The following is a 14167-nucleotide window of genomic DNA, read 5'->3' as shown; positions in this document are numbered from 1 at the left end:
GCAAGAGGACAGTTACTGCATTAGAACTTAGAGGGAAAGGTGTAAGACGATGTTCAGCAATGCATAACCTCTGTTTTAAGCAATCTCCTCAAGTCATAGTCTATTTGAAAAAAGGAGAATGGGGGAACATTGCTAGTAAGAAGCCAGTGAACAACTTCTTTTCTAGTAAATGACTTAATACCTGCAATTTTTTCATTGACTCCAAAGGTACACCTTTCCACACTTGAACCTTATAAAGCAGCTAGTCTTTAAAAGAAGCTAAGCTGTAACACCTCTTTTCCTTACACACTGGCAGAGTAATTTAAAACCAAAATACTTCAAGTCCATTAAAATACTCTACAGCTCATTCAACAAAATAAAGAAGCTCTTGTACTCACAGTAATTTAAGCTCACTTTCCACAGACACAATTTGGAGAGAAACGTGTTTTGTTCATTGTGGCCTTACCTGGAACATGGCAATATGCAACTGTACTCTCTGAAGACTGGTCTTGCAAGATGAAATACTGGTTTCAAGTCTGCGCACTAGATCATGCTTCTTCCATGCTGTATCATATGAACTAGCTAATACTGTTGCCCTGTTCATGACCAGCTGCGAGAACTTGCCAATTTGGATATTGTGCTCCACAGCTTTCTTGCACAGGTCATCCACAGAAACTTTGCTTTCTGCTCCAAAGTCTTTAGCTTCTACCTGAGCAATGATATCAACACCCAAAGCACTGATGAAGCTGCACAAAGTAAGTCCCAAAGCTTGATTTGGAAGTCCAATTAAAAGCTGTCTCACAAAGTCAGCTGTAAAAGCCTTGATTGGTTTGGCCATTTGGTCTTCGCTAAAACAAGAGTTTCTGTAAAGGGCTTTCACATTGACAATCTGAACAGGTCCATTTACTGCATTCTGCTCTTCAAGTGAACTGATGCCTTTTAAAGGAAATACATAATATTTTTGTTATAAACATAGCAAGATTAGAGGAACTAAGTTTAAATTTCTGCATGCTTGCCATATATGAAAGGTAAGTTACAGCAGAAGTGATCATTTTACATTCTTCTCAAAAGGCACTATTCTATCACTGTACGAGAAGTGGACAAAGTGATACTGAATATTTGTAACATTTCTTTACCTGACAATGTTTTAGAGAAGGTACCACAGAGTCTGAAAAATTCCTTAATTGTCTGCAGTCTCTTCAGAAAGAAAATTTCCTCTAGAACTTGCCGATTATTGTCATCATCAAAGAAGTTAACTTGGGTGCTGCGGGCTTCCCTGATTATGTCAATCTTACGCCAAGCAACAGGTATTTCCATCTTGTTTAGCTGAGAAATGTAAAGGAAATATAGCTTGTTTTTGTAAAGCTTTCATATTCCTGACTCAAAGTACTCTGTAAAGAACAAATCCATACCTTTTCAATCAATAAACCAAATGCAGTTTCCACTTGAGCAAACATTCCATCAAAGGCTACCAGAAGCATCTGCCCAGCTGACATTTTGGGAGTTTCATCCACTGAACCATTTCTTGGCTGAATCAGCTCACCATACTGAGCATGAAGCACTCTTAAAAAAGAAAATTTACACAGTTTTGGTTAGTCTACAAGAAATAAATAGGATTTTCTTAAACTGATTTGATTCCCACAGCCAGAGCAGATGGGAATGAAGATGCATCTGAACAAGGTGAAATTTATGCATGCTCTTCTTACACCTCTTCCTCTACTTACCACATAAATCTTAATGCTGGTCTCATAAGAACAGCTAAAGATACCATATAAGACAGGAGTGTATTAAAGGACCAGCTAACAAAGCTAACTTAAAATGCAGGTAGAGGATACGAACTATATTTCCTATGACCATGTTAAAATTATGAATAATAAGTGATGTAAATATCTTCCCTTCATTAAAATCAAGTACTGGTTTTAAAACATAATACATGTAAATGCCTGAGTGCACCACAGGGTAAAAAAGTGGAGGATGAGGTCTCAGTTACAGTTGAGCTTACTGCTCCTGAAAGGTGGTCTTATCCTCTCCCTCCCTTATATCACTTTTGATCCTTAACTAACAGCCTGAGTAGGCTTGCCCAGGGGTAAACCAGGAAGAAAAGTAACCTAAGAGAAAAAAGTAAATCGCTTTCAACTGATATAGCAGCCTTCTTTGCAGCACTGATGGAGCCACCATAACTGGCACAAGGGAAGCATCAAGATCACTTCCACATTGCAGGAAGCTTTTGAATTGGCTCAGCTGTCTACCAAGAACTTCCATACTAAGGTACTGTCCCACATTACAAGATGCACAAGTCTTTTTGTTTGGCTGGGATTTTGTTTATTTATATTTTGGTTTTTTTAATGAAGTCACCAATTCATCATGCAAAAGCTGCTCATCAAACCTCTTGATGGAGAAGTTCCATAATTACAAGCTCTCCCTTTCCCAGCTTCCTCCCACAAACTAATGGACCAGTTTCTATTTCAAGCATCCCTTAACTTCAAGCATAAAACCGCAACTATATGTTTTGAATGAAGTTGACTACTAAAAGTCAACTTCAGGCAAATGTAAATGTAACTTGCCATAGCTCTGTACGTCTATGCATGCATGTGAATAAATGCACAAACACAGAGAGGAAATGTGCACTTTAGACACTGCACTCTGCTTAAGGTTTCTTGGACAAGAAAAGCCTGTACTGCAAACAATATTCACACAAACGAATGTTGTGCAGTCTTCATTCTCTCACACCTTAACTAAAAAGTGATTTACCTTGCAACATCAATGTAATGAGTATGTGTTTCTTCCTCTAGCCCCATGGCGGCATTTCGTAAGTAGGCTTGGAGAGATTCAACCAAAGTTTGCAAAGGGACTCCATCAGTTGTTTGTTCAATGAGATTATCTAATTCATGGAGCATACTCTCTAAAGTATACTCCCCTTTCATTAAGCACCTAAGTGCTTCAGGAAAAATGATCTGTCGGAAGTTTGAGTTCAGTTCCTGTTGGAAAGTAGGCATGAAAACATTAGAAATTTTCCCCTCTCAAGAAGTATCATATACAGCATCTTTCTCATTTTGGTAGTAGATGTTCTCTGAAAGATAACAAGATGGTGGTCATCCAAGGGTCAAAACCAACTTTTTTTTAAGTTGAAAAAAATCAGGAATTCATTACACTCTGTACAAACCCAAAGGTTTGACATTTGCATAATATACCAACAACTACCTTAACTGCATCATCAGCAATACCATACAGCAATTCTCAGTAGAGCATTGGTGGTACAGACATCACACTTTCCAAATCAATTTAATCAAATTAGGTAGCTTTTCCTTCCATTACATAACTTTAAAAGATTAGGTTAAATTATTTACAGAATTTATGATTTGTTAAACTAATTGCACTATACAAGGAAAATAATCAAAAAACTTGCCAGTGATTATTTTATTAGAGTCCTACTCACGCCACAGAAATCAATGCAGGTAAGAATAGTACCTGCAATAGCATAAAGCAATTTTCTGCAAGCAGAATGCACCAGAGGGCTAAAGGTAGCTATAGAAAGAACCAATCAATATGTTCTGTCTCCAAAATGAGACAAGACACAAAAGGAAAAAAGATGAGTTATCCTGGCTGCTCAGTGAGCTACACATCTTACCTAAGAGCTCACAGGGAGGAAAACAATGTGGGTGAAAGATCTCAGCTGCAATGCAATGAAATTGCAGGCATGATTCTGAAGTGTTACTACTTTGAGGAGTGAAAAACCAATGGGACAAAAATCTCAGTGTGCTTACACAGGTTGGTAGGAAAACATTTTTGAAACACAATACAGTGGAACCTAGAGCCTCAATAAGCTATTTCCACCAGCCACAGTTTATAAACCATTTGAGTCTTCAGCAGGTATTTCACTCAATCTATCACTAATGTCTTTTTGTTTGTTTAGTTGGTTAAGGTGGAAACATTTCTAAACCACAAAATTATAAACCCAGTTTTCTCCTTCCCAATCTTGGAGACAGGGGCCTATAAAACAGACTTTCAGAATTTGTTTCAAACCACTTCTTTTAGGTGAAAATAAGTAAGACTTAATAGGAGCAGAAAACAGACAGAGTATAGATTAAACCACTTGGAAATTGTTCTGGACTGCCAGCAATAGAATAAAAGAATGAAAGCAAAACAAAGCTGATGTGTCTATAAATCTGATACTAACAATTATTATGGTTATTTGACAGCAGTTTTTACAATTTGTCATGTATAGATCAAAATTGTTTCTTTCAACCAACATAAATGGCAGTAGCAAAGCCTATTCAGCTCAGCCAAATACAGCAATGAAGATGACTAAGCTTCAACAAAATAAAAATCTCAGCAGCACCATAAGCAAACATTTGGCCATTTAAGGAAGAAGATGTTAAGAATGGCTTAGGTGAAGCCTTAGAAGTTCAGGGATTAGGAAAGGAAAAGTAACACAAAAGTATCACCTGAAGTGAGATGTATACTCCATTTGCTAAGTGAACAGCTTCTGATGCTTCAAGTGGATTAGGAATATCCAAATCCTGGGGTACAAGATGACACTGCTTCAGCAACTGCACAAGGCATGTGACATTCCCACTCATGCTGCAGAGCTCCTCCAAGAACCAGGCTCCATCTCTTGAAGTCAAATCAACCAGTTGCTCTCCAGCACTAGATGCCGCACCTTCCATCATCAGATTTCGCCTAGGTGAATTATGACACTTAGACAACCTGCCTGCTATTGCATTCCCCACAAAACCATCACTTGAACATTCCTTTTATGTGGTCTCAAATATGAGCACATACCAAAAAATTTCACAAGAGGCAACTCACCTCGTCAGCGTACAAAGAGCAGAGATGATAACGCTTGCTAAGCTCAGGGAGCCCTCCTCCCCATTTTCATGAAGGAAAACTTTTATGCAACGTTCGATTTCCTTCAGCTGCTCTTCACAAACAGGTACAGTAACTGCCTCCTGTTTCAAACGCTCCACCTGCCTGATAAGTCTGTTATTTATATCTGCTGCATAACGCTGTAGAGTCATTTCCGTAGCAGTTATGAACTGGCACATACTTGGAGGTGGCTGAGGAGCATATTGCATCTCATACCTGTAATGCAAAAATACAACAAAATTCTCCCTTCTCAAGTGCTAGCAAATTGCTTTCTGCTCTGTATTTTGGAAAATACCTGCCTTGAACAGTTGCCACATTACCTACTCCATATCAACCCTCAATAGCACAGCAGCTGATGGCCACCCTAATGAAACTTTCATGAAGCCCTAGAATGCACTGTATTTCATAAATATTTGCAAGTACAGAAGGCAATCAGTGGTCCTTGGGCAACAAATGAATAGAATAGGAAGAAAATGGGTTTTGGTGTAAATGCTCAAATATAATCTAGATTTTGTAAGCCAAGCAGTAGTAATGCCAATGCTTTGACTTTAGAAAAAGAAAAAATAATTGCTTGAAATTCTGCTTTAACAAATTAAAAAATCTTTACTGATTTGTAAATACTATAACTTTTTAAAACCCCTAAACATCACTACCCTAAAGCTACAAGCATGGTTCTTCATGCCAATGTTACTTGGCTTTCTTTTTAAGTACACAGATTAAACTCCAGAACAGTATTTTTAAAGCAGTTTTTCATCTTTCATTTTTTTTCCCAAACTTCTGGAATTACAACTTAGTCTTGTCTTGCTTTCTAATTAGATCAGTCCTCACAAAAGTATTTGTTTTATTTAGAAAATTAAAATCCCAAAGTAGCTTGAAAATTAAGTTCTTCAAACAATCCATTATTTTGTCAACTTACTTCCTGAAGATATCCTGACAACGCTCTATTGTCATGTTACAGATGAGTTCTTCCATCCAAGTTTTCCACTGTTCTATTCGGTGTTTCTGAAATACAGCTTTTGGATACTGAAGAGCTACTGTTGCATAGTTGTGCAGTTGTTCAAGACAACCACGTAACACAGATCTTCTCTGCTGGAGAAGAGCACCAACTTCACCTTCCAGTTGTTCACACTGACTGATGAGATGTGCCTGGCCTGCATTTTGCAGAAATGCTGTTGCTGGTACATAGCTTGGAGGACCTTTTAAGAAAGATGGTTAAAAATGAAGATGCATCTCTGAAACACGCATTTAATAATATACAAATACTGAGTGCTGACGCATTTTAAAAGGTATTCTTTTACTTGTGATAAAGAAAACATTGAGAATTCACACTGAGAACTCTGAGCACAAGGTAAGAGAATAATCTTCATGCTCAGCTAGGGTAAGATAGACAAGTGCCTTCAGATAGCTTGGCACAGAAGCCTTTAAAGTTATGAATTACCCTTTGAAGGCTAACCTTTCTTTTAATTTACTATACAGGTCCTTGCCTTTAAATTGGAGGATACTCATAATGTCTCCTGATACTAAACTCTAGATATTTTCACACCATTAAGAAAACCCATAAATACTGTTTTATACCTAGGTCCATTTGCGTGCTAATTTCTTGAAGAAGACTTGCAAGTTGCGTTGCCTCTAAATTGCTGAAAGCAGTTTGGTAATGTGTTATCCACTGCTCAAACTCATTCAGCTTCACCTGGATTGCTTCCTGGACAGCTCTTTGTTGAGACTGCAACTGTGTGTGCTCAGAATACCTGAATTATTAAAGCCACAGAATTAAGTAAGTACTAGAAGGAAAAAATACATAACTATATTGAATAGAAAACAATACTGAACAATACAACTACTTTGTTGACCAGAAAATAAACACGTTTTCACCAATTACATAAAACTTCAACAGTGTTGTGTTAATAGTTAATTTTCCTACAGAATAATGCATGTGCATAGTCATGCAATTCTGAAATCTTTGATCAATTTCAAATAAACTCAAAAATAAGTTAAAAGAACTAGAAGCCTGGATGAGAACATTTTTGTGGTATTTATCAATAGCTGCATTATGTGGATTAATTTTATGTTACACTACATACAGCACATGCTGTCTCGTCTTGGGGATCAAGTGTAGAACATAAGACTAGCACAGGTTATACTGATGGAATATGAGGCATAGGACATAAATAAGATTATTCAGTAGGAAAACAGTTTCAATAATACTTCTGTACAGGAAGTGACTTGCTTACTTAAGAATAGCTTCTACCCAGCTATTAATCACCCCCATATATATGTATTTTGAACATTTAACTCGTAAGTACATTACTAAATCATCAACTGTATTGGACTGTGAGATTTCTGACAGGATTCCTGGCTCCTCTGTACCTGTGCTGAAGTGTGTGGGAGGGATGATCCACTCCTTCTGCACCTTCCAGAAATTCTATCTCCTCCAGTAGTTTTCCTTGTAACTTTTCTATATCTGTCAACTGCTCTTGCAGGTTCAGATATTCTTCTAAACTACTGTCCAATTTTGGCAGTACAGCAAGCATTTCATCTCTGTTCTTGAACCAGTTAACCTATAACCAAGACACAGACGTTATACAACTGGACTTAAATCAAACAGGTAAGAGAAAGTAATATATGGCAGCACTTAATCCTTCAATTATCTTGTTAATCTAGGGCTACTTCCAGTGTTACAAGTGTCACAAGCACTAAAGCTTAACAGACATGTAGACTGCTCTCTAAACCTGTATTTTTATTCCTCTAGCTTAGATTCAGGCAAAATATTATAACAAGTTTTAGTATTAAGCACACAGAAAACGAAAACTAAGTATTTGCAAGTTCTATATAAGCACTTTCCTTGATACAAACTTAATTCAGCTCAATAAAAGCTGCAATAAATGATCATCAATGAATTTGGGGTTTTCCAGTACCTGAAGATGCAAATAAATGAAAGGAAAACATAGAGCCTACTTTGGTTATAGAAAACTGTTGTAGTAAGCTCACCTTTATCTCAGCCACTCTTGAAGAAAACAAACTACGTGTAATATCTCTTTCCATTTCTCGTTTGCTTTGTTTGTTCTCAGCCTGCTGGCCGCCACCACCATAGACAGCTCCAGCGAATCCTGCCTCGCCTCCTGCTGTCCAGTCCACCAGAGGATCATAAACAAAAGCTTCAAGCAACGTGAGCAAAGTCTCTCTCCCACGCCGCATAATATGAAGGACCTGCATCGTATTTTAAACAGACTCATTCTGATCTTAAATTACCCTTACAGAATAGTGGAATTTTAAAAGCAAAATACTATACTTGAGTAGGTACAGAAATCCGTAACTTTGCTCTACCCACTATAAACACAGGAAGCACACCACAGTATGCACAAATGCAGCTAGCCTGTAGTAACACCACTAAAACTAAAGACTGCATTCTAGCTAGCCTTCCACACAAAGTCCTATTAAAATCACAGTATAAAAGGCAAAGGCTTTATAAATAAATCAGTATCAGAATATTTAACAGAAAACTTTTAGGATAGTATTTGGCAAATGACAGCCTTCAGGTTTCTGCATGTTTCCTAACTTACCTGTTCACAAGAAAGCCTGAAAACCCCTTCTACACCTGTCACTCCAAGTGCTGTTTCAATATTGTGCGTCATCCGGAATGGAACCTTCTCTGGTACCCTAAGGCTTTTCCCTTTAAGACAAAAATTTAAGTTGTTTCTCTTAACTAGCAAGAAAGAAAACCTTTTATTTGAATAACATATAGCATTTTTTAAATTACCTTTTTCAAAGCAAACATTATAATCTATGTGGACAACTTCTCCTGTAGTCATATCTATAAGAACATTATCCAGATGTCTGTCTCCAAGACCAATGATGTAGCCAACCATGGACATAACTGCAGTGGATCTTGCATACGACTTTAAAGAGAGTTTCAGGAAAAAATTATTTGTGGGAATCCTCTGCCAACACACTGGACTGACTACCATCTTAAAACATTATCTTAAGTGTAAGTGTAAGACAATTCAAACCCAACTTATTCCAAGCTGTTTTCTATTTGCTTGATATCTTACAAGAGTTCTCATGTTGTAGGCTGATAATTCCAGTATAATAATATACAGCTATCAGGTGTATACCCATTTCTTATTTGAGATGGTACAATTGCCAATATTTTGTATTACATGAAACTTCAGCAGTGCCAGCTCACCTAACTCAAGAGTATCATTGCTTGAACACATCCCAGGCATTTGATGCCCCATACCCCATTAAAAACATGGCCCTTCAAAGGGAAGATATCTGTTATAACTCACCTGTGTAACTCTCCACCATTCATCTGGTGTAGTACATGATGACCAGAGCTCCTTAGCTAAGAGATTTGGGGGAGTTGCTTCCATCAGTTCTTCCAAAACAGCCCTCATTACATTCAAGGGCCAGTCACGACGTGACACATCAAGACTAAGCCCAACTGCCTTCAAAGCGGGTCCAATTTTACTGTAGTAAAGTTCACTTGGTCTAGGAACTATTCCAGGATTCTGAGGAGTCTGGTAAGAGTCCTGAGCCTAGAAGAGATAAAAGTTGTAATTTAACTATTACAACTCATTACTACAGGGAAGTATCTCAAATTCAGTTTTGGTGAGAATAAAATCTAAAAAAATCAACTCCTCTACTGAGGATGATTTAAAACTCAGAATTCTTTCAAAATTCAATAGTTAAAAGGCCTAAATGAACAAAACACATTGTTTTGGCTTAACTGTACAATTTATGAAGGAAAATTTAAAAAATATATCTGTAAACCCCACATTTAGAATCAAATGAGAATGAGAATGAGATACTGAACTAAAATAAACTTTAATCATGGTTAACTCTACTTGTTCAAACCCAATTCTCCCTGAATTATCATACGAGAGTATATTTATGTAACATATACTGTGTATATATATATATATATATATGGTGAAATCCCAAGAGATAAGAATATACAGAACCATTCTGTGTTAGTATAAAAACCCACAATCTTTTTAAGACAATGTTATGGAGAATTGCAAAGCACATCAGAATAAATGTTTTACTCTGAATTGTTCAAGCTGGCATAAAACATAGTTGTTACCTTTTGTGCTTGTAAAGCAGCTTCTCGCTGTTGCCACCGCTTGTAAAGACCAAACAAAGGTGTAGCTCCATCCACCCACTGGATCAAGCCTGATCTTGTTCCCAGAGGTGTCACAGAGTAATGCCTCGCGTGGAACCTTGGTGTTTCTTGACGGTTAATAGTAGCAAACATTGTGTTCACAATTGATAAGAACTGCATGATTCTTTCATCCAGATGCAAGTCTTCCAAACCTGTGGTAAGTTTTGTTTAAAATTTAATTTCTAGATAAAAATTCGTTCTTTTCTGAAGTCCTACTTCATTTCAGATTATGAACAGCTTTATAAATTATGTAGATTAAGGATGAGTTGTTCAGCCTAAACTTAAGTGTTTATGTAGCATTTGCCTACTAGAATCACCAGTTTATGACAGCTCACTCTGTGAGCAGTACAGACGAGGTTGCTAACATAATGAATAGGTCTTTCCATTTAGAAAAGGCATAAAGTCTCTGAAGTTCTCTTCTGGGTGCTACCTTGAACTCCTGGAAAAGTGCATCCAGGTAATCCTATCAGTGTGCAAGTAAAATAACTGTTTCTGATACAACCCTGCTGAAGATACAAAACACCCGACTTTTAGCTTCACAAGGCAAAATTCCTTGAAAATGTATAGTGAAGTGGGTGGTGGGGAAGAGAGGGAGCAGATGGCTCAAAACAACCCTTTTTCTGTATCAGGCAGGCAGATAAAACACAAGCTGCAAGCATGTGGATTCCTAGCTTTATTGCAGTTTCATTTAAAACAAGAGACAGTAACTTGCAAGAGAAAACTTCAATTTCTTACCTTTGAAGAGATAGGGATAGTTCTTCCCATCTGAGCCCAGGAAAAGTAGCTTTTTAGGTTTGGTTTTAGTAGGCAGGATTGTGATGGTGCTGCCCACACTATGAATTGTGACTGTGTCTCTGGTCGATACCTCTCCAGGAAGTGCTATTTCAGTGTTCATCATGGCAGCCAACCAAGGACTAATTTCTTCAAGGCGTAAAAGGTAACTAGCCCGTTTCTGTGCTCTCTGCTGCAAACTTAGCATAACCTGTTCCAAAGAAGTTTAATTTAGGCAGATGTTCACATTAAGAGGTAGCAGTAGAAAAGAACCGTCACCAAAAGAAATGTAATAGTGATCACCTTCCAGAAAGCATCCTTGCCACCCTATGAATCCAGCTATTGTTAAGGATGAAGATGACAAAAACTAAAAATAAAAAACAAAACCCCATCCTTTATGCAGCAAATCTACCCTGCAGGTGATAAGCACCAAAGTCACAATGATTCCTTAGGAGGGTTGCTCCTGCGTTTATAAATATTTGAGCTGTGGTCAAAACAGCAGCATTCAGCAACCTCCTGTTTACAAATCTGCTTGTTCTGCAAGGCAGAAAGGAAACTGCAAAAAACATCTATTTGCACATAAAACGTAGGTTATGTCTAGCAAGACTTTTTAAAACCACCAGTGTGGCCCCAGATATCCAAGTAAATATATATTTTGGTTGTCCTCAGACAAATTAAGAACTAGGACAAGATCAAATCACTGAAAAACAAAGTATCTTTGGGTAGGGTTGATCACTTGAAGCTTGCTGCATAGCCAGAGAACTACACTAAACATGTTAAAATTTAAATCCACTAAACTCAAATGGCATACAGAGTTTCAGAAAGACAACACTTTAAAACCATAAAGCCCTCTGTCCCCAAAACTGACAGCATCCCAGACAGCAGAAGATGCAAGATTTGAAGAAAACAGAACAATTTCATTGGGCAGAAATGCAAAACTGCAGGCAGTCAACAGGCCTTCCTACAGAGGCCAATCTAGCAGGCCTGCAGTGACTGCAGAGAAAGTTTCAGACTGTAATTTTGATGTGGCAAGAGAATACTAAGGAGAAAGGTCAAGCACATGGTGCAGCAGGAGTGCTGAGCATGTCTACATCGTACTGTCTGTGTGTATAGTACCTCTTTAAACGGGAGCCAGCTGCTTCCAGGTTTAGCAGGATTCAAAGGATTCCTAAGTTTCTCCAGCGCATTTTCAATTGCTTCTCCATAGTTATCCTGAAACCACTTCTCGTGAGGAGTTTCTGCAGGAGCTGCAGTGATGCTCCGTACATGTTCCAGAGCAAATACAATGGGCTTCATCAGAGCTGTATGCTTTTCACGCATGATTGCTATTTTCTCCTCTCTAGTAAAAACAAAAATTTCCTCTAAATTCCATAAAAACCATGTCACTTTATAAGCAAAGCAATAAAATAACACTGCAAATGAGACATTTAAGAATTCACAAAACTTATTACATCTCTAAAATGAGGTCTTCAAGGATAAATGTACTAAAATTAAGAGTATTTCATTCCACACTGAACGCATGTTCCTCTGAGCCACACTCCCCACACCTCACCCCCTTTCAGGTTTTTTAATAACTGAAACATTTTAACTGGGTTCTTCACCAGTGGAAACCCTGAGGAGAAGCTCAGAGCTCAAACTACTCTAACAAACTGTTTTCCTTTTATTAAAGAGCTCTTTACTACTACTGCCTGAAGATGTACCACACTATAAAGAAGCGAGATACTCAGATCATGCTGCTCTCCCATTCCATGGCAGTCCTGACTATAAGAATTCAAGAGGCACTCTTAAGCTTAGCCAAGACCACAGTGAATGGCTTCCCTCTTCCACAAATACATTCACACAGGAGAACCCAGGTGAAGAAGAAAAAGACTTGCTGAACACTGAAACTCAAAAGCAGATTAAGACATTCTGTTCACTCCAAATGGATTACACTCTTCAATGTGCTTGTTCTCATTTCAGCTGACTTGCAGGAAGACCTTGGAAATGAGAACTACAGGATCTCCTAACCCACAACTAAATATGCATTGGTTCCCAACATATTATTGCTAAGGAAATTCCACCATGGATTCACAGGTAGATTGCTGCTGGTTTTCATCTGATTACAGTATTAGCTGTAGCATCATAATGTTCTTGAAATAAAGTCATTGGCTTACATGAAGCAGCTAGGACAGTATGAATTCAGGAGCAACACCACTACTGAGTGGTTGAGTCTATGCTTCCCTAAAAACATATATTTGTTACAAATATCACTTGAACTAATAAAAAAAGACATACTTCCGTAAAGTGTTGTTGTTTTGGACCCTCTTGACTTCATCTTCCAGCTGTTGAATCCTTCTGAGGACATACATATGCTGCTGCAGTAAAACTCCCAACCACAGTTCATCCCAAAGAACGGTAACTCTGCGCAGCTCAGCCACCAGCATCTGAACCTGTATAAAATAAATCACGATTCACCCACTTCTAGGAGTATTAAGACTTATTGTAGATGTACAACATGAAAAAAGATGACTGCCTAACAGCAAGAGGCACCAAGCTTTCAATAGGTCTACCCACAAATAATGTATTTTGTGGTTCAAATAACTGTGCAAGTAGCATACATTTGGATTATTTACCTGCAATACCATTGTTGGATTTGCAGCAGACAGTTTCTCCACAATTTTGCTGTAACAATCTTGCATCATTGCCTGATCTTCATTTAATCCAACTTTTGTGTCATCTTTAGTGCTTTCTTGAGAAGCTGGGGGGCTCCCTCCATCACATTCACCACCCAACAGCTCCTCTCCTTGAATATTACCTAGCAAAGTAGGGATGGCAGAAGGCAGCTTGTTTCCTAAATTAAGAACAGATGTTAAAATATCAGCTATGCTGTTCTGGCCTTGAAAGATGTATCAATCAACACTTCATTTCACATCAGGTCCCCATATTACAGTAAGTACCAGCAAAGTATATGATGATGAAACTGAAAACACTTATTTGCCAAACTGGTAAATCAAATGAAAGGTATCACTGAGGTCCCACGTAAGACAGAATGTATCAGAGTTACTGGGGAAAGCAAAAGGAATTCAATATCCTTTTATCTAGTATGTAAAAATGTATTAGCTAAAGTGTACTTGAATATTTATTTTTCCTCCATACCTGAAGTCTGGGATTCACTGCTAAGGGAAATGGTGCCCACTATTGCAGGATACAGGATGAGATGAGGAGAATCTTGAGCCACTCGACATAGTAAGTTGCAAATACTCTGACGAACGTACACTTCGGGGTGATTCAGGCGGGAGAAAAGCTGAGGTATAATACCTTCATAAACAGGAAAAGAAAGTGGACCCGTTTCATTTCACCTCAAATGATGCAGAAATTTTATATTTTATCTTTAAAAGTCTGCTGGGTTTG

General features: G+C 37.9%; 1 protein-coding gene across 1 annotated transcript in view; it reads right to left on the bottom strand.

Annotated features, from left to right (window-relative positions):
- The window catches only part of SMG1 (SMG1 nonsense mediated mRNA decay associated PI3K related kinase), a 66508-nt gene that overhangs the window by 7001 nt on the left and 45340 nt on the right, over positions 1-14167 (bottom strand). Inside the window, exons 36-54 of the mRNA XM_034065245.1 lie at positions 13913-14074; positions 13390-13607; positions 13052-13206; positions 11894-12116; positions 10742-10988; positions 9929-10158; positions 9132-9380; positions 8603-8741; positions 8406-8515; positions 7834-8052; positions 7213-7403; positions 6421-6593; positions 5762-6041; positions 4789-5061; positions 4425-4659; positions 2731-2957; positions 1392-1542; positions 1116-1305; positions 446-915 (exon numbers count right to left, since the gene is read on the bottom strand). Coding sequence (XP_033921136.1) covers positions 446-915; positions 1116-1305; positions 1392-1542; positions 2731-2957; positions 4425-4659; positions 4789-5061; positions 5762-6041; positions 6421-6593; positions 7213-7403; positions 7834-8052; positions 8406-8515; positions 8603-8741; positions 9132-9380; positions 9929-10158; positions 10742-10988; positions 11894-12116; positions 13052-13206; positions 13390-13607; positions 13913-14074 — 4142 coding nt within the window. The remainder of the gene's footprint in view (positions 1-445; positions 916-1115; positions 1306-1391; positions 1543-2730; positions 2958-4424; positions 4660-4788; positions 5062-5761; positions 6042-6420; positions 6594-7212; positions 7404-7833; positions 8053-8405; positions 8516-8602; positions 8742-9131; positions 9381-9928; positions 10159-10741; positions 10989-11893; positions 12117-13051; positions 13207-13389; positions 13608-13912; positions 14075-14167) is intronic.

The sequence above is a fragment of the Melopsittacus undulatus genome, chromosome 8 (genome assembly GCF_012275295.1).
Source record: "Melopsittacus undulatus isolate bMelUnd1 chromosome 8, bMelUnd1.mat.Z, whole genome shotgun sequence".
Lineage (NCBI taxonomy): Eukaryota > Metazoa > Chordata > Aves > Psittaciformes > Psittaculidae > Melopsittacus > Melopsittacus undulatus.
Note: the sequence above shows the minus strand (reverse complement) of the source record. Positions and strands in the feature narration are given on the sequence as shown.